General features: G+C 38.6%; 1 protein-coding gene and 1 long non-coding RNA gene across 2 annotated transcripts in view; one reads left to right on the forward strand and one right to left on the reverse strand.

Annotated features, from left to right (window-relative positions):
* LOC123025245 overlaps positions 1 to 21,483 on the forward strand; it is a 24,261-nt gene continuing 2,778 nt past the window's right edge. The window contains exons 1-2 of the long non-coding RNA XR_006415082.1: positions 1 to 232; positions 6,890 to 7,043. This is a non-coding gene — a long non-coding RNA (uncharacterized LOC123025245). The remainder of the gene's footprint in view (positions 233 to 6,889; positions 7,044 to 21,483) is intronic.
* CHST10 (carbohydrate sulfotransferase 10) overlaps positions 16,768 to 21,483 on the reverse strand; it is a 25,054-nt gene continuing 20,338 nt past the window's right edge. The window contains exon 6 of the mRNA XM_044433807.1: positions 16,768 to 18,739. Coding sequence (XP_044289742.1) covers positions 18,202 to 18,739 — 538 coding nt within the window. The 3' untranslated portion in view covers positions 16,768 to 18,201. The remainder of the gene's footprint in view (positions 18,740 to 21,483) is intronic.

Consider the following 21,483-nt stretch of genomic DNA (forward strand, 5'->3'; position numbering starts at 1 on the left):
ACTGAGCCCGCCCAGTCCCGGGCCTGGTGAACGGAGCGCACATGCCCTCAACCAGCCGCTCGGTCCGCGGCGCACGTGTGTAGCCGGAGAAGGGTCGGCCAGCGGTTTAGGCGCTTGCTCGCCACCAGCCAGCCGGCCATCGGGGTGGGGCTGGCCGCGCGCTGGTTCCTTTTTCTTCCGCCGTCCTTCTGGCTGCTTCACGGGAAAAGGGTCCGCGTTGTCTCCCGCAGAGGTGGGCAGCGTTTATTTACAAAAGTTAAATAGGCAAAACTGTTTATATATAATTATGCAGCTATAAATACACTCATTTGTAAACATCCGATCCAAGTACGTGGCTTTTTGTTCGGTAAAATTCCACGGATCTTCTGTGTGCGTTGGGGTTGTTTGAAAACAGAACTTTTGTTACAGTTGGAGGCGTGTAAAACAATTTTTTTGGGGGGAAATATACCAGTTCCAAATTTCTGCCTTCTTCCTGACTGTGGCTTGGCTTCCAAGTTCTCTGGAACGTAATTTCGTCATCGACAGTATTTATCACAGCGTAATTCTATACAGGTCCAATCAGAAGTAAGGCCAACTTGAGTTCAACTGGGGCTTACAGGTTTGCATGATATTGTATTTTTCCCCTTACCGCCTTCATGACCGAGACTTCTATACACCCTAGATCACAATAGATTTAATAAACATAACAGATAATAGAAGTAATCTTTTCTTATAACTTGCATTAAACACTATGTATTTTAAATCGTTTTTTCAAAATTAGTGCTGTGTAAATGAACTGACATTTGCTTCCTTCACTGTCAATTGGCATCAGTTTTCTAGAGAATACTGCCAGAAAAAAGGCACAGTGTTATTGAAGGTTGGGAATCAGAGGCAACGGGCTGCTTGCAAATTTATTATTTTCAATTGGGTGCTTCCTGCTAAATTGCAGAAAGGACATACTTTGTAATGTAACCACTGATGGATTTTTTTTTAAATGCACAGTTGTATTTGTAGCATTTGTGATTGAGCATTATTGAATATAGTTGACAGTTTGGGCATCTATGTAATGTTCAACAATTTTGTGAACTCTTTGTTGGTACCTCTGACTTACAATGACCTAATGAATTGAATACCCAAGAAAAAGGTCTCATCATAAAACTTCTTTTGTTAGGGTAGCAAAAACCAAAAACATTATTTAGAAAATTAAGTTCCCATGTATTAATTAAAATATTATTTATACCCATAGACCATTAAATAGACTACAGCTGGCTTCAGAATGCCTAAGACTTTGGGCTCACATGTTATTAGTCTGGATTATGGTGGATCAAGGTGTGCATATGGTATCCATCAGGTGTACCTAATTTCTTAAAATTCCAAATACAACTTTTGGATTGCAATCCTGTCTCTTAACTGGGTATAAATCTCATCAGAGAAAGTAAGAATTCTAAGTGGATGTGTTTAAGATAGCTTATCTACTACTAAGAATAGGTTACAGTAGCCCTTCCCAACACTGACAACTGGTCATGCTAAGTGGGGCTGAAGGAAGTTCTAGTCTGCAGGTCAGCAGATTGGGGAAACCTAGGTTCAGTATAACCGTATCTGAGGATTGCTTTCTTATATGACAGATCCCTTTTTCTTAAGCCATGGGCTGTTTCTCCTCTCTGCTATCTTAGGGAGTGTTTGAGCGGTGACTTTCAAAATTATGAGTATAGGTTATGACTGTGGCAAACAAGGCATGACCTCTTACCATAAATAGCAGGCAGCTCCATGGGCAGACAAAAAAGAAAGTCACCACAGGCAGAATTGCTAGCTCCACAGCAGTTCTTTGAAGTGGGTTAATCAGATGAATAGCATTTTTCCTGTGAGTCCTTTACTGGTAATTAGAGATATGAGCTTTTATCTTCCACCTCTAAATCCATCTTTTATCTTTAGTACTTTTTTCATATGGGGTGTGATAAACACACTGCAATCTGTTCCCAGCTGATTCTTATGCTGTCTTGAAGAACTGGACCTTTGATTCATGGATTTGAGGAAGGCGAGTTTGATCACCTTATTTTCTACTGTGTCAGAAGGCACTGCTTTCCATGCAAGTGCCTATATGCACTGCCAGACTCAGAAGGCTGCCAGTTTATATGTTTCAGTCTGAAGGAAGCCCAGCTGAACTCAATTGGACAACTTCCAAAACTGAATTCAATGGGTTATCTTCTAAGACAATATGTAGGTGATTGTGCTGAAAATAAAGATCTGTCAGTCTTTAGGAAATTCCTCTTAAATCCAGTAATTTACATGTGCACATAAATCAAGAGGTATTATATTGAGTGGACTATACAGTTCAAATAATGGCTAAGGGCTTACATGTCTTTTTCATTCAAAACTAAATAAATCTTTGCACTTTGGAATCTAGCATATTATGGGGAAGTTGACTAGAATTTAGGCATATTTAGGATTATTGATAACAAGCTTTCCATAATGGGAAAATTTGGTTTGTGGGAATATGGAAATATACAATCATTTTCACTTACATTCTGAAAAGATACAGTCACAGGAACTCTATCATCAGCCTAAGTGTGTTGCAAAAACAATATGACTTTATTGTGATGGGAACTGTTGTTTAACCCATCCTCCCCCCCCCCCCCCCCCCCCCGGTCAGTACGATACACATTTGCTTAACTTTAAGCTTCACTGGCTTCCGCTGAACCAGGGATGGCAATGTGTGGCTTCCATGTTATTCGACCACAGTTCACATCATTCCTCACCACTGGTTATGCTGCTAGGGCTGGTGATAGTTACAGTCCAAAAACACTGGGAGAGTTTCTCATTCCTGAGCCAACAAACATCCATTGGGGCAAAAGGATCACTGCCAGCATCAGTGTGCTTCATATAGGATACACAGACCTGCTATAATCTTTGCATGACTGAAATTATGACTCTGCAGAAGTAATTGGCTTTAATTGGGTTAAGACTTCAGGAATCTTACTAAAAAAGCTCTTTGTCACTATTGTTCCAGCCCCCAACCTTTTCTTAAAGTATGGAACTGAAAGAGTACCCTAGATGGAATGTGTTTTTCTCTGAAATATGAAATAACATTCTAAGGTTATTCTAAGGTTATCTTTTTATATAGATATTTAAAAACATTTTCCCCTCCAGTCAAAGCATGCTTAGTTGTTATAGTCATTAGTCATCAGTGTCAGTGCGAAGATTGCATACATGATTTTTTAAAAGACTTACTCCAATATAACCCTACTCAAGTTTGATCGGAGATGCACAGGCTAGTCTAAGCTAGAGAAGAAATACTTTATTTTATCTTAGTACAGGAAAGTATTTCTCCTTTTGCCTTATAAAAACAACCATTTTCAGACATTCATTAGAACTCTGCTATTATTCTGCCAATAGTATTATTTTTGTACTCTTGTTCATATATACCACCAACCTGGCTGATATGTGACAACCTCCTTATGAAAGAGTTGTTTGCTAGGGCCATCTAGTGGTCAACCAAAATAGTAGTTCATATTTCTTTTGAAAAAATAGCTTGTCAATTTAAAATGCAAACCTTTGGAAATATACTAGTTATGTTACCTGTTTATAAAAAGATAAATATTGTAATTATAATTTCTTTCCAGTGATTGTGTGTATTTGGATAACTCCAATTGAAAGATTTGCAGTGTCCCATTAACAGAATGTATTCCTTGAGCCTGTATATGTTTCTTCCGTATCAAGACCCTAGTGTTTGCAAAGAAAGGCTTCTTCCAAAATATTTTGGATTACTCTGTTTTATAGAGTGGTTATGCTAGGCTGGATGAGAAGCTGAGAAGCAGAAGCTGAGTGAACTTGCATGATTAGTTGTAAATACCTCTTCTGCTTGTTAAGACTGCTTTTTGTTGTTAAGACAAGATATTTTAATAATATTTTAATAATATTCATATACTATCTCATTCCCATAGGCTTTGGGCAGTTTACAAGAAATTAAATCAACAGTGAAAAATATGGACTAATAAAACATAATAAAATTGACATGAGAACTAATCTGGGAAGGCCTGTCAAAAGAGATACATTTTTAACTCCGTAAAGGTGGGATTCTGGGAATCAGATGGATTTCTTCTGGCTATTCCACAGCTTAGGGGCAACCACTGAAAGGTCCTCTGAGTAGTTGACATTAATCTTACAGAAACAGACTTCAGAGAACCTTAGCTGGTACGGCAGAATGTATGGGCAATGGTGCTCCTGAAGGTATTCTGGACTCAAGCCATGAAGGGCTTTAAAGGTAATGACCAACACCTTGTACTGTATTGGGAAACATATTGGCAACCTGCAAAGACTTTACAATAGGTAATATGTAGTCTCTCCATGATGTCCCAGAGATGAGCCTGCCTGCCCTATTTTGTACTCATTACAGTTTCTGGAATATAGGCTTGATTAGCCAGTGGGAAATGAGGCTGGCACTCACAGCCTGTATCTGTACATTAGTTTTAGTGCAGGAATCCCACACATACTGAGTTTTGAATAATGTGGCTTGCCCATTCATAAAATTGCTTCCATGCCGGCTGTGCGCCCAAAACACTCATTTTCAAGAAGGCAAACTGGTAGGACTAAAAGAAAAGTAACTGGTCTAGGGACCCAAGTACAAAGCTTAGGACTTGGACTCACCTTTTGTCCTCCAACATAGCTACTGAGAGATCAGATGGTTTGTCTTCTATTTTCAATAAACCATAGTTTCATGTTACATCTAAACCCTAAACTGTGGCTTATCTTAATTACCTTCCTAAAAGAAAGGTTTGTCCAGGGTTAGACATCATGCTAAACTGTGTTAAAAATGGAAATGGAAGTAACCAAATTCTTCATGACCGCACATTATCATTATTATATAATGATAAATTTTATTCTGAGCCTTAGTGAGGCAAATGGGCAAAAAGAAGTGTTCCAGTCATTTCCCCCTCCTCTGGAGGGCAACTGTCTGAGGAAGAAAGTATTCTCTATAAATGGAAGCTCTGCACATGAGCCAGAATGTTGATAAGTTGCTTGCTTGTCTCTAATAGGTTTGTTTGCTTTCATGAAGCTAAAGGACTTTCTAAATATTAGTTAGTAGATAATGCAGCCTCCAGTTCCTTTGCAGTTTCTTGTACACTCAAAACAATATGAGTGCAATAACTCTCACCCTAATCCTTATTTATATAATAAACTACCATCCCACTTTGGAGAAGACAAATGGGTAGCAGGTTTAAAGTAATATTGTTGCAGTTTGCAATTTCCTGCTTCAGAATACAAAGCTTGGTAGTTGAGAAACACTTTCAACAAATTAAATGAAAGCATCATACCCTTGTAAATTAGTTTATTTACTTCAGGCAAGCAACTCATGCAACTGTACAACTTCTGTGATTTGCCACCATTGACTATGCTGGCTAGGCCTGATGGGAATTTTAGGCCAAACACCTGAAGGACCATAAATTGCCCTGGATTTACTTAGTGGTGGCAGCAATTATGAGACATGGTAGTTTGGCTACAAAAGCATCTCAGCTGTCAGTAATCTACTAGCTTCTACAAGAAAGATCAGTAACCCAGGCAAAAATGTAAGTTTCCCAGCCTCCCAAAGGATATTACCATAGGAGCATCCTAGCAGTGGGGCAAGGAGGGAAAATGGTTGCTATGTTTGCAATTGCTTAGGCCATGCCAGACAATTGAGATATATACAGTAAGGTTTGGAGGTTAAGGTGTTCTGTTTCTATGTTCTGTCCCCTTTTCATTCCTAATGATGTTTGTCTTAGACATGGAATAAATTAAGGTATTTATTTTTGAAAAATTTCTGCTCGTCTCACTCAATAAAACAAAACTTAAGGAGAAAAATTCTTCCATCACTAATTGATAAGATTACTAATCTCGACCCAAATACCCCACATAAAATAACACAAAGAACCCAAATGACCAATGATTACTAAGAAAAAATATATAAAAATAGGAAATTAGATCAGTCATTAACTGCATGCAAAAAACAACACCTCCACCTTCATTTACCTCACCTAAGTTCCTATGGGTCTGAAATCAGTGGCATTTTATCAGAAGGCTGCCCCATAGCAACGCAAGAGCTACCACCAAATGGGCCTCATTTGTTGCCCACCGTCATGTTGAGGAGGACAGGAAGGATTTGAACCAAGTTCTAACCTATTCCATGCCACACAAAGATGTCAGGATTTGTAAAGCAAGAGGAAATGCCTAACATTCAAGTAGGACTGTCTTCATGGAAATCGAAAACTATTTTTCAATCTGAACAGAAGATTAGCTTTGTTTCTGTTATTCATTGAAACTGTTCTTGTGCTGCAAAGAGAGTGGAAAGCTGCTAACAGAATGAGAACTGTTGGCTCAGAAGATAAACTGACATATTCACCTCCAGGCGAGTATATCTATGGTTAAAAAAATACAAGCTGTGTTTTGCCAATCCTGCATTGAGAACAAAGGAGAGTGTCACTGTAAATTACAGGCTAGTAAGATTCTCAGGGCCAGGTGTTGTGGTGCAACATCTCTGAAACTCCAAATAACAATTATCATGCATTTATGTTGGATACCTTGAGGCTAGCCTGACTGTAGTATTACTCTGTTTTTAAAAAATGTAGTGCAGGCCCACAAGATAAACAGGTCTTACATACCTGATAAGAGTACACAAGGCAGACAAGCAGGTCAAAGAAGTGCAGTGGCACAGAGAGTTACAAAACCAGAATGTGTTATTTTAGTACTGTCCAGAATGGAAAGTGCACATATCCTATTCTAGAAAATGAGTTTGGAAGAAAGATGTTGGTGGCTTCCACTCATATCATATTTGCAAGTGTCCAAAAAGGAATGCTACCTTATTAACTATTTTCCCTGTGTTACTCAAGCTGACCCATTTTCACAGCATTCAGGCATGATTATTTCCATTCTACAGATGAAAACTGAAGCTATGAAATGGTGGCTTGTTCAATGCCCCACAATGGATGAATGGCAGACAAGATTCTTAAAGCTGAGCTTCCCAAACCCATGTCCAGTCCACAAGGCTACAGCAGCAGAAAGAAGTGGCTGAAGTTGCAACCTATTGCATTGTAAGCAAATGAAGAGCATGCTCATACATTTTTGTACTTGAGATACCCTTTGACTTACTACCCCCTCTAGATTTTGTACTCATGATCACTAGCCTACACTGGGTTCACATGACATGGCAAACTACCTTGCAGTATTTCACATGGTGGGCAAATTTTGCTTGGACAGCATGGTTTCTTCACTCCCCACTCCATCCTCCCAGTAGTGTCACTCATCCCGGTAGCTCCCACAAGTAAAATCCCTATCCTTTCCCTATACTTGCCTAGGGAATGCAGCAGCCTCCTCCTGATTGGTTCACTGCAGCTCTGAACTGGGTTCCCCCCTTCCCTCTTTCAAATAAAATGCTTATCCATAGCACTTTCTAGATGTTCCAACCCCCACACAGGTTTTTATTCAGTGAAAATAAATGGTTTTGCCATGATTCCACTCTTCTCCCTCTGTATTTTCTCACTGTCTTCTTGTTTCCAGAAGTAAAAAGGGGGGAAAGACAATGAGGATAAAGCAAGTAATAACACATCTGTTGCTTGGGCCTTGAGGGGAGTAGAATTTGAAGGCTAAAAAGGCCTATTCTGTAGCCATTCATGCCTTGGGAGTCTATGGTGTTTTCATACCAACAATGGTAAAATGGTGATCCCAGGTCTGAATGGATGGAAAAACCACAGTGAAGCATGGAAACCTTAGAAACAGAGAAACAGAGCGAGTCAGAAGGGCTCTCCTGGGCCATCTAGTCTGACCGACTCTAGCCAGCTCCGCTCATGACATGCCCACCATGTGCATGTCCAATACTCCAATTACTCTCTCCATGGTTTCAGAAAACTAATTCTACCATATTGGAACATCAGAACAGGGTCCAAGGTAACATACCCACAATGGTAACATTTCACCATGCTGTGTTGTATAAACCGGTCCTTTCTGTCCTTAACAATGCTCTGAAAAACCAACAGGAAGAAGATGAATACTTTCATTGTCATTATTATAAATAATGAGAGTGGATTAGGGTACCAAATAATACTTGCTTTTAGTATTTGCTTTTACACTGTAGTATTCGCATTGAAAATAAATTATGAAGAGTTGAGCATAAAAGGCACATGTCAGCGTGAACTGATCTTTAGTGTCTCACAGTGGCAGTATTCACGCCTGTTTCCATGGTACAATGAAGGTTTCCCAAGTAGCCTGTTGTGCATTGCATTGTATAAGCCCCTGGATTTCTTTTTCTTGTACATCGAAATCTGGATAAAACTGTGGAGTCTTGTAATTTTTAGCAAAATGACATTGTTCAGTGGCAGAGTACAGGATTTAGGCACATTAGGCATAATGTGCAATCTCGGTTGTCACAATTAAAAAGTTCCATATATTAGAAATGAAGCCTCAAAAAGACTCTGCCTGAGCCCTTAGCACCCTTAGGCAGCTAATGCACATAAAACACCCACACAAATGCTGAGTCCAGAATCAGCCTATGCTAGCACACACTGTGGCAAGTAGTGACACAATTAGGTACTTTTGGGCCCTGGAGTTAAGAGTCTTACAGAGTGGGGGGAAAGAGTTAGACCACCATGTGCTTTACTTTCCCTCTGCAACATTCATTCCAATCTTTGTAACTGTTCTATACTCCTGATATGTTAACTGTGCCCATGTGCACGCACACAGAGAGTGAATTAACCACTCCTGTTAACTGAAGAAACATCTAAGCATTGCAATTTTACATTTTAAACCCTCTTTTAAAAGTACCATGTTGATTACAGGAATAAAATGGCATTTGTTTTCACTGCTCTGATGCTAAAAACATTTGCTTAGGAATAACTACCACTTTGTGGTTGAAAGGGGTATTAATATTTGGAAAGCAACAAAATGTCTTTCTGTAGCCATATACATGACCTGTCATATTTTTAAATTTACGTACATTATGTTGAACACATTAGCTCTACTGAGCCCAACCTACACATGCCCTATACCCAGGATACCTGCTGTTCTCTGGGTGGCTATACGATTTCCGGATATGGTTTATCACTGTAGCCATCACCAGGGCAGCTGATGAAATTCACCTAGGTGATGTCAGGGACTGATAAATAGAAGGCTGGGAACTGCTGAAGGGGCACCCATCAGAAGCAGTATGTCCAGGGGTTTTCAAAACCACTATGTGCAGGGACTCCTACTTTGTGTCCACCAATTCACCTACCTTAATATGATTGTGTTGTCTGCATTTGTCAAAGCACCAGTTCTTAAATACCCGAAACTCATTTTACTGGAATTGTTGTATCTATCTTTTCCCTCTGTGAAGTAAACAGCTATTTGTTTTTTAGAAGCAGCAGCTTGTTTAGCATGGATTTCTCTTTACTTCCTCCAAATCCAAAAACGTGATCTCTCACTCACACACACTGCTCTCCAACATAGGAGGCTGTCATTTGGATTTGACTCACAGGGTGGAACATAAGCAGCAATTTCACTTGTCCAAGAAATCCATCACATACAGCACCTAATTCTGGTGAATCATCAGCATATATAACACGGAACAATTGTCCGATGATGTTTCCAAGCTGGTATTGTGCTACAGGCAAAATGCAAATTAAAAGATCACACCCTTGCTGGTTCATAAATATGTTGCTACAGCTGTTTAACCTTACATCAGACTTCATGAGGAATACTGTGGTTGTTGACATGCATTAATTAAAATAGCTTTTTTGGCTGGTGAGACAAAAAGAAGTTAGTCATTATTTCTTAATTTTTCATAAGTAACAGAACTACTGTCCTTATATTGGCCAAGATTATGTTACAATTGCTACTGCTTTGGAGATAAAGCAACACTATGGAGCACAGATTTAGCATACTTAAAACAATGGCATTTAAAATGCTTTCTGTAATGACTTAATCATGCACAGGAAAGATAATTTGCACGGAATATGGTCCTCTATTTAGAAAAAGAGTATAAAGTTATAAGTATTTATTCAAACACCACTTTTGTGTAATTTTCATAGCTTTTCTCATTATCAGAACAATTCTTACTGGAACCCTGTAAAGTACATTAATATCAATATTATCCTAACATTAATTGAGAGAAATTAAGGTGTAGAGAAAGTAAGCCCACTAGTAAATTAAAGATTAAACTGAGGTTTGAAACAACATGAATACCATGCCAGAAGTATGAAAAATTCCAGGTACTCCTGTAGCCAGTGTGGTAGCATGCAGGGTGGAGAACTGTTTTCAGCCCAGGGGTTGAATTCACATTTTTTGGAAACATTCTTTGGGGCTGCATTGGTGGATGGGGTCAGTCGCAATAGAAGTAGGGGGGAAATTATGAGCATATTTTAGCTTAAAATGCCTGCTGCCAGTAACTTAAAACATTTGGAGCGAATTTCAGACTTTTGGGAACGGGAAAATCTTTATTCAATTGATAAAACCATCACACAATCAGATGGATAGGACGACAGAACCATCTGGGTAGCTTCATGGGGCTGGATTTGACCTGTGGGTCTACATCTCTGTATATTGGTTAGAATATTCTTCTTCAGTCAAGTGACTTCTATGTTTTTGATTTCACCTCCCATCCAGACTGACCACTGGCTATGTGTAGGCCAAGGTTTATGGGAATTGTAACTCAAAACATCTGGAGGTCACCAGCCTAGACTAAAATCTCTGTTCAGCTAGAGACTGACATTTGGTACAGTCTCTGTTTAGTCACTGCACAGGATTGTTGAGAGAAGAATGATTTTATCTCAAAGCTCCCTAGAGAAAGGATGAATAAAAAAACCACAGTTTGCCTCTAGCAACCAGTACCTGGGTTGCTGGTTAGGAAATAGGTAGATTTTCCTTTGGGGTTCCTGGAAAGCTTCAGTTGCCCCTATACTTTGTAAAAAGGAAAGAAAAAGAGTAAAAATAAAATAGTGTAAACCTGAAACATTTTCTTAATGATTAATAGTGTACAAGCTTCAGTACATCATCTGGAGAAGTGGTTAAGGACTAAATAGGGACTTAGTTTGAATCTATATAAACATCGGAATTTAGCTCAGCTGGCCCCAAAAATAGCAGATATAATCAATGTTTCTTTAGAATAGGCCTAGAGTTTGTAGTTTCACAGTAATGATGATGTTATGTTTGAATCTTGAATGACACTCATTAGGGTAATATCATAGTCTACAAGGTATTGAAAGATAGAAAAGTATTCTGTCATCTATGTGCATGCTTGGACTTTGGAAAATTAATCTGGAATAAAGAACTTGGTTTAAAGAAATGAGAGAAACCAGGCAGTATTTAAGCAGACAGAGAAAGAGAAAAAAGAACAATTATTGCTAAAAGCAGTACCCTGTGATTCTTAAAAAACAAAACAAACCCTACTAAATCTATACCGGAGACAAGTTTTAGGACCATTTCATTTCATAAATGTGCATGCTGTTGTTCAATAAATATTTTCAGGCAGTCCATTGCCCCATCCCACCCCAAACAGAACCATAATACATGTTTAAAAACAACAAATAAAACAGAATAGAAATATTCTCTAAAATTACATGTTAACATTTTCTCATCAGGCTTTGGCCACTGGAGGGTGCTATCATGCTTATCCACATTAAAAGACATGAATATTATAAAGCTGAAACCAGCAACTAAGAACATGCTATAAAAAGGAGGTTGCTAACCTAGAAAAGAAAACTTCACTTATCAGGCTTGGGTCTGGGATCACTGGGCAAGACTCTAGTAACCTACATTTTTCCATCAAAACTGAATTTGCATGATTGCATGCGAGCAACAATGTGCACAGAAAATACAGTGTACTAAAATATATTTTAAAAGTGCTTGCAACAGTCGTGCATACTTAGTGTAAAATCCCATGTTTTTTCTTTTTTAAAAATAAAAAGGACAATGATAATGAAGGAGAATGGCTAAGGCAATGGCCAGGAACAGTGCAAGAATTCCATGCAAGTCATTTTTTGTTTTCTTGTTTGTATCTTTAAAGTTCACAATTTTATGCAAAAATCAAACAAGGGGAAAGAAATCTCCTAGCAACACAAAAAGAGCAGTAGCTTAACTCACGATTGGCAATACCACTTTTAGGTCCAATTCATACAGGCAAAGGGGGCTGCCTGGTAGCCACTTGAAAATTCTTTCACCTACCTCCAAATTGCTAAGCACAAAAAAGCCAATCAAAATCCTGACTTCCTGGACAAATTGACACTCAGAAACTGCTTTTAAGTTCCCAAATTGTAACGATGGAGTTTTTGGAGGTGGGACATGGGATAGCAGCTTATCTGTGAAAGTTTTACACCACCATTCTTAGAAGCCGCCATTGAGTTCAGTAAGTTTACCTGCGTAAGTGAATGCAGGAGTGCAGGCTTAGCTAGCAGAGTACACAGTGTGGTTAATAAGCCACCCTACTTAAAATACATTTGACAAATGATCAGGTGTGTCACGCATAAGATCCCCTCCCCCATGGAGAAATGAGGGATCAATGATTGCAGACGTCAACTTGCAAATCACTTATTTTGGCTGTACCCAGCAGTGACAGGCAGAAAGGGCTTGCTAGGGCAGTCTCTTATAGTGTCTCTCTCATATCAGCACTTGTCAAAAATTGAGCACTCTCCATATACCAGCTTACCTGCTTATAAAAAGGGGGAGTAATAAATACCCTTTGCAGCAGGATCTGCTGTGGGGGTGCTCCTATGCTGTTATCACTTTGCATAATGTGGATTACACAAGGGCACAAAAGCCCCCCTCCCCAAACCTTCAAGGATTCTGCAGAAAAGGGTATTTCGGGGGCTACCCCTTTAATTTTTCCCCTCTTTCCAGCCAGATTTGGGGTATGATCATATGTACCAAAGGTCTCTTTGCCTTAGCAATTATTCTAGAGATGACAATACCACAAGGAGCTGAAAAACTTATTTTTCTTGACTGCACTAAGCCAAACTTAACAGTTCATCTGAACCCCTTCAAAGTCCCTTCAACCCCTTCCAAGTCCCACTTGAAAAACAGAGGCCTGAATTGGGACTTAAAGGGTTAACAATCTGTTTTGCCAGGCAATTGTACAGGTATATAAGCTATATATGACTGCACACTGTCCTGGAGGATAAAAAGAAATTGGAAATAGCCCTTCCAAAGCCCACTTCAAAAACAGAGCTGTGAATTTGACACACAGTTGGCATGTGTCAAATGCAGTGTTCTATCCCTGTCAGTGGAAGTCTCCTCCAGTTTTGACTATTCCCCTGATCCTGGACTGCACACCGACCCACTGAGGGTCAGAAATTAGCCAAGAACTAAAGAAAACACTTGGTGGTAGCAACACTTGCCACAAGCAATTCAGCTGCTGAGTATCTATTTTGAAAGGGCAGCTCCTACACCAGAAAGCAAACTGCTACCAGGCAAAATGTATAGGTATATGTCTGATTTTGGTGGCAACAGAGAAAATGTCCTAAGGAAAAAAGGGTTAAGAATACTGTTCATGTTCAGAAGATGACATCTGGCTAATGTTGCATCGAACAGGCTGAAACTGTTAAGGAGAAGACATTTCAAGAATACCAATATTCTAGCTTTTCAAGTGCTGTTGAAAATGGTTTGAATGGTTCTGTTGTGGATGCTAGCATAATATATAAAAAAATTGATTACACTTTCAACCATCATAAAAAAAACCTTGTAGTATGCAGGACACATATAACTGACCTCAGAAAATGCTAGTTGTTTTTTAAGTATTTATTATTATATTTATAGCCCAAGTTTTTCCTCTTGTAGAAATCCAGGGCCTCTATATTTCATCCTCGCAACAGCCCTGTAGGGCAGGTTAGGATCAGAGTCAATGACCAGCCCAAATTCACCCAGTGTACTTCACAGTCAAGTGGGGACTGGAACCTGGATTTCTAAAGTTCCAGATCCTCCTCAATAAACCACACTTGCTCTCATGAAGTTATATAAAGATGCTACATAATAGAAAACATCATACAGAAGTCATTACAGCACAGCTCAAACCCACATACTCTTCAGACCCCATAGATTCAATGAGAGAGTTAAGCACTTTGATTGCATTTTAGATACAGGAAAGATATATACACTTCTGGTGCACTGCGGTCTCCTACCCAAACATGATAGGCTAAAAAAGATCAAAAGATTGTGGAATGCCTTCCTGGGGATAGAACTAATAAGAATGCTTGCCAGGATGCAGTGCTGTAAAGGCTGGCAAATACAGTCTTATATTTATATTCCAGTTTTCCTCCCAAAAGCATAACCTCGAATAAAAATAAATTGGACAGTATTGATAGGATTCCATGTATGAGAGGCTCTGGTCTGTCTTTAAATAAGGAAAATAAACTGTTCAAGGAAAAGAAATAACCTCCTTCCTCAGCATTTATGCACACGCAGGCATTTCTCCCATCACTCTCTCTGTACTAGGTCCAAGTGGGCCAGTTTTCCTTTTCAAAGGGCAGAATGAGGGGATTTCTGTGCAGGCCACCACTGCACTTTGTTCTTAATTTATAACGAATCTCCGGAAATAAGGCAGTGACTCATTGCATCTCTGGCTACCACCCACCTGAGACTGCTGAAAGCAGTGTCACTTGTTTCCCATCTGCGTTCTCATTGATATCTCAGCCACCTCAGTGGTTGTGTTCCTACATTATGCTCTTCTCATGCTAATAAGAAGCTTTTCAAAAAGGTCTGGCTTATCTAAACTTTAAGAATTAGCTGCATTTAGAGTACAAGATATCAGAAAGGCACAATGTCTTCCATTCCATGCAGGAATCAGTAATTGCTGTCACAGTATTTAACCATCATTACTGTGGGAGTTTTTAAAGCTGTGCAAGTTGTTTAAGTGGCAGATGGTTAAAGAATAAAAATGTCAAGGTATCTAAGTGGCCACACACTATTTAATGAGGCACACAAAACGTATTTTTCCTTTCTTCTTCCAGGAAATTTCTGAAGACTATAAACTGGATTTTAAATGTGATTTCCTGGTCCAGTATTAACCTGGACTACCCTAATTTTCACATGGCTGGCTCAATGACAGGAGAGACAAAAAAAAAAATTTACTGGCCTTTCTGGAACCAGTATTTAGCTCTTTCTCTCCCAGAACTGTTTCCTGAAATTCCATTATAACTTGCTTAGATAAACACTATGAAAGGTAGCATCTTCCCTATGCTTATTTTTCTCCTCCCTTTCTGCTTTGATACTATGTCTCTTAGCCATTATTTTGAATGATAAATTCCTTCACATTTTGACAGAAAGACAATATACAAATTGAGCAAATAAATACATAGAATAAAAACATCAAAATATATGATGGATAATGTTAAGCAACACATAAATCAAGGCAATAAAAGCAAAAAGACTCCAAAGTTAGAAATGATGGCAATATATTAGCTCTTCCCTTTGTATGTAGATCAAGAATTATCAAACCAAGAAACTCCCACCAAAATTTACAGTACTGATTTCAACGTGATAAAAGTGGCATCCACACACTAGATCACAAAATTATTGCAGACAGTCTAATTGCATTTATCATATCATTACACTGAAGTCTATCAAAATATAAAGTTGATGTGAGAAAGAAACAGAATTGAGAAGCCAGAGAGAGACATTGAAAGAGGGAGAGAGATCCTCTTTTCTATGGAATTTGCAATGTAAATCAGAAGTCAGACCAAGAACACAAACACACTCCAATAAGTATTAGTAACAATCAGATTACAGAAAAAAGGGACCAGAAATATACTTCATTTTTTTATTAGAATTAGCTTCTTAAGGCCTTATTTGCTATACATTTCTCATATTGTTACATTTTAATTCAGCAGAGAGGTAACTTGATCAGCTCATTAGTCCTGAAACACATTAAACAATATACTTTTCTAACACTTCATATAAAAATAACTGAGCTGTTACAGCCTTTAAACAGCCCTGAAGACCTAATGTACCTAAAATACTGTAAATGCACCCCCTCCCTCAAAAGAATGACAAGAGCAATTCAAGCTCTGCCACCTTGGACATGTCCCTTGCTATCATTATTATTATAGCTTCACATATAATGATTTCCTCACTTAGATATTATTTCTGTGTAGGAAAACTGCAAGTGAAGGAGTAAAGGTGCACATGGCAATATAGATACATATGCCCTCCACATACACAACAATTTACACATGTTTTCCCTTTGTGAAACTGAGATCTGTCACGGAAATTGCCATGGGAAAACATGTCACACTTCTTCCTTACACAAATCCAAGCTGTTCTACATATTACACTGAAGGAAGTGATAGAAATGTGAACTGTAGCTGAAAGGAGACAGCTATTTTAATTCACTGTCACCTACTTTTAATGTACCTCTGTCACCTAGAAAACTATTACCAGGAAGAAGTCAAACTAAACTTTTCTACCTAATGTGCTACATTCTGGGAGGTTTATATATTTAGGAAGAATTAACAATAAAACCATTCCTCCAGCAGTCTGAAGTGGTAGTGCAGTCAAAAATTCTAACAACTGTATGAAATGGGTGGAATGGCTCTTAAGTCTTCAAGGATCCATCTAGGACTAGATCGGGCTTATACAGGTTCTTTTTTCGTGGGAAGCAGCAGTTTTGGCACTCATTTGTATTCTTTTTTTCAAGTTTACAGATATAAAACACATCCTTGAGGATTCTACTGTGGCCAGATTCAAGAGCAAATTTTCAATTTTCTCACCAATCTGACTACTTCTGGCTTAGCACATTAAGACAATAATATAATAAAATTTCCAACATTTATATCAAATGTAAAAAATGTTGTCTAAAGCCAACTTTTGACCTACTAATAGTGATATGTCATCATTCCTTACTCCTGGTGCCATAGCGGAGCAAAGGTGATCAAGCAAGAACTTTTTATTGCTGGTGAACTAAAAAAAAAGTTCCATATCCAACAAAAATATCACAAGCATGAATTATATTATTGTTCTGGGCATCCAAAATGTGCTATTAAACTTTAGGAAATGTATACATATAGACACAACATCTCTTTGAACTCCTGGAGAACCGGTCATTTATTCATTGGTGATTTTATATGACAAACAATCACATCATGGGAGAATGGAAAAAACCTCAAGTATAAAAGCTGAGAAGAACCATACCAACAGTTTCCTCCCATTGCAAGGACCTTATTCAGTCACAAAATACCATGCATGCTGTCAGGCAGGGGTTCCCATATCTGTCACTGTGCATGGGACATACATGCATGTATCCAAAGGCACATGCATCTTGCCATCTTTCAACCTCTTTTTACAATGGAAGAATCACAAGGATCACGCATATATCTTGCCTCACACGTTAGTGCTTCATGTGCAGTGGAGATATGAATGGGGTCCAACGGCTTCACTGCATGCATGGGTATTTCTATGATTAAAAATCAGTCCCATGACAAATTTAAATAGAATGCTGATAAAATTTATTATGGCAACTCTTAAACTCATATTGTTTCATGACTTGCCTGGTCAATAGGATAGCCAGCACCACTGGGGGAAAAAAATACAGCCTATGGAAAAATGCACAGGTATACCAACATCTGGTAAAATGCACAGTAGATAGTAGTGTCTCAGCTCACTCAATCAAGTACAAGAAATAATCACATTTGTCCAACAGTCTCTTTTTAAAAGTGAAACCTACAACTTCACTATCAGATTTTTGATCTCCTATGAATTCAAAGGTTATCAGTTAAAATGCACACCTTTATGGCCTGAATGAATAGCAGTAACTATCACAAGGTTATGGCAAAATAACCAAGAAAAAGGCCTTCCGAATGAGTCTATGCTAGAATCTGGAAGTCCTCTCCTTAGCTATAGCATACTTACCAATTTTTGGTCCTGTGTTGAATTCACATTCAGGTCCTTATCTCACTAGAGAAAGTTGCCACCCTTTCTATACGTTCTTTATTATGCATTCAGTTTCAAGTTCATTTATAGATTATTGGTCCATCATCTATCAGAAAGGGAAAGATGAATGTTTGATATGCTCTATCTTAATAGGTTTTACTCATAATGTATTGCAGTGCCATATATTAAAACTATTTTCAGTAGCGAACAATATGCAATCACTAGTTGCTCCTATAGAAAATGTTCAACAGTTCTAGGGAACCATTTCTGAAACCTAGAAAAGGTACAAGTCCCATAAGTCTCAGTTACACAGAAGAATATTTGTACACCTTAATTTCATCTATTTTCTATAACTTCCAGGTGTCACTTTAGTAAGAAATCTGGCTCTTGGTAGCCAAAAAGATTAAAATCTCCTTCAAACCGGGCATAAAGACGTCGTATGTCTCTTTTGCTAATTCCTGAGAAATAGCGCTCCACCTTGGTTTTGTTGTATATGGTTATGCCAGGTGGAATTGTGGGATAAGACACCAGGTGGTCTATTCCCGCTTCTTTCAAGATGTATGGTGCATCTTCTTCCAGTGTTTCATGATGTCCAATTACACTGTATGTTATTTCACAGGGGGCACAGAGTTCCACATAAGTTACCCAATGAATTATGTGGTCTCCAAATTGTATATCTAGCCATCGATGATTTGGATCACCCAAGTAGCGCACAAAGTCTTCAAACTGCAGCCCCCTGGTCTCAGTGCGATTCTTTCTATATTTTCGAATGATGCCAGGAGCAATGTCATGCCTGTACCAAGGTTCAAATCGAGGATTGTGGACAAACTTATCCTTAAATGCAGAAATAAGCCTCTCAAATGGATCTCTCACAATAAAGAACTTGAAGTATAATTTCAGTCTACATGGAAAAGAAAAACAGAAAAACATTACATGGACATTTTAAGAAGCTGTTATCTACTGGAATTCATGCCACTAACATAAAAGAAGTGCCATTCAAATATATGTGTTCCTTGCTTGATGACTACAGTATTAAATGGTGATCTGCATTCCAGTGAAGTTCATTCCCATGTTCTGTTCCAACTGCCAAGCAATTAGAAATCAGGTAATACCCATGAACCAGTCCTACTACTCTCTAAAAATACATGACAACAATCAAACTTTTGGAAGAAAAATAGTTTAAAGGTTATTTGTTATGGAAAATATTTAAGTTTTATTAACTATATTTTTAAGCACTTTGGCTCCCAGTATAGCTTCCATAAATAATTAAAACAGCAGTTCAGCTGTTACGCTGAAACATTAATACTTTGGGAAACCAGAGGAAAGATGGTATGCAGGGAAATAAGTTCCTTTCTCTGTGTTTCCTCATGCATTCTCAAAAACTAATAACACCAGCAGCTGTACTGTACATTTCTCCCTGGTGTAAATCATATATTTATAGAAGAGTAGAGTTGGAAGAGCCCAGAAGCCCACTGGGTCCAACCGCCTTCTCAGTAAAGGACACTAAGTTAAACATCCCTCTCAGATGGATGTCCAGTTGCATCTTGAATACCTGTAGAGTGGGAGAGCCCACAGTCTCCATAGGTCATTGGTTCCATTGTCGTATTGCTCTAACAGTCAGGAAACTTTCCTGATATCAAGCCAGAATTAGGCTTCTTATAACTTGAGTCCTCTGTCCTGCACTGTGGGGCGATCGAAAGCGATCCTGTCATTCCTCTTTGTCATACTCTCAAGTATTTGTAGAGTATGATCATATATCCTCTCAGTCTTCTCTTCTCAAGGCTAAACATGCCCAGTTTTTCAATCTCTCTTCATAGAGCTTTGTTTCCAATCTCTGGTTTATCCTTGGTGCCTGCTCTGAACCCTTTTCAGTATGTCTGCATGTTTCTTAGCCCGTGCTGTCCAGAACTGGACACAGTACTCCAGATGAGTCCTAACAAGTGCTGAGTAAAGGAGACCTGGTACTTCACATGATTTGGAAGTGATACTTCTATAAATGCAGCCTCAAATATAATTTGCCCTTTTTGTAGCCGCATCACATTGTTAACTCATATACAGCTTGTGATCTACAACAGTTTCAAGGTCCTTCTCACTTGCAGTATTGTTGAGCCATTCCTCATCTTGTAACAATGCATTTGTTTTCTTTTTTATAGGTGCAGAACTTGCCATTTGTCCCTAAGGAATTTCATTCTGTTGTTTTCATCCCAGCACTCCAACAAATCAAAATCACCTTGAATCTTATTTCTGTCTTCCAGGGTATTAACTATCTTGTCTAGTTTTCTGTCATTCATGAATTTGATAATTGTTCCTTGCACTTCCTTATCCAAATCATTAATAAAATGGTGAAGAGCACTTGATTCAGAACTGAACCCTGTGGTACCCCTACTTGTTACTTCTCCTCAGTTTGAGAAGGTGCTGTTGATGAGAAATTTTTGATTCTGAAGTCAACTGTGCATCCACCTGATAGTGGATTCATCTAGTCCACTTTTAACTAGTTTGCTAATCAGGAGAGCATGGAGCACTTGTCAAAAGCTTTGCTATAGTCAAGATATATTATGTCTACCGGATTCCCACAATCCATCAGAGAAGTTAATCAATCTAAAAATGAAATCAAAGAAATTATTTCTTGAGAAATCCATGTTGGTTTCTAGTAACCACTGCATTGTTTTCAAGGTACTTCCAGAATGCTTTATAATCTGCTCCAGAATTTTCACAGGGATCCAGGACAGAGTGACTGGTCTGTAGATCCCAAGTACTTCTTTAACCTTTCTTGAAGACAGGGACAACTTTAGTTCTTCTCCAGTCATCAAGCATTTCCCCTGTCCTCCATGACTTCTCAAAGATAATCGACAGTGGCTCTCAGATTTCTTCCACCAGCTCCTTTATGACTCTAGGATGGAGTTCATTGGGCCCTGGAGACCTGAACTTATTAAATCCAATTAGTTTATCCTTGACAATTTGCCTATCAATCTTGAGCTGCCATCCTGCTACTTCAGCCTGTACTTCCCCTTTATCAGGAAGATTATTGATAGCCTTCTGGAAGAAGACTCAGCCAAAGTAGGAACTGAGCACTTCAGCCTTTTGTCATCTGTTATCATTTTACTATCCACACTGAATAGCTGAACCCCCATTTCTTTCCTCTGTTTACTTTGGACATATCTGAAGGTTTGTTTTTGTTGCTTTTAGCATCCCTCACTATGTTAACAACACAGTTCTAGCTTTAGCATTCCTAACAGTACCCTGCAATTCCATTTGTCCCGACTGTATTCCACTTGCTATACATGTCCTTTTTTGTTTTCATAGCATCTCTAAGCTCTTTGTGAAACCACATGGGCTTCTTCTGTTGTCTTCTATCCTTTTTCTTTGTTGGAATTGTTTGTAGTTGTGCCTTATTTACTTTTTTAAAAAAAAATCTCACTCCTCTTGGACTTATTTTCTCATTACAGTCACTTGCCTTGGGACTTTACTTGTCATTGTTCTGCGTTTATTAAAATAACTTTTCCTAAAATCCAGAATACATGTTTATCTCATTTGGCTTTTGCTTTCTTTAGTATCAAAAATTCAAGTATGGCATGGTTACTTTCCTCCAGAGCTCCTGTAGCTGTCACTTTGCCCCCTAGGTCTTCCCTTTTGATTAGTATCAAG

Source organism: Varanus komodoensis, unplaced genomic scaffold (genome assembly GCF_004798865.1).
Source record: "Varanus komodoensis strain SLA01 unplaced genomic scaffold, ASM479886v1 scaffold1, whole genome shotgun sequence".
Taxonomy (NCBI): Eukaryota; Metazoa; Chordata; class Lepidosauria; order Squamata; family Varanidae; genus Varanus; species Varanus komodoensis.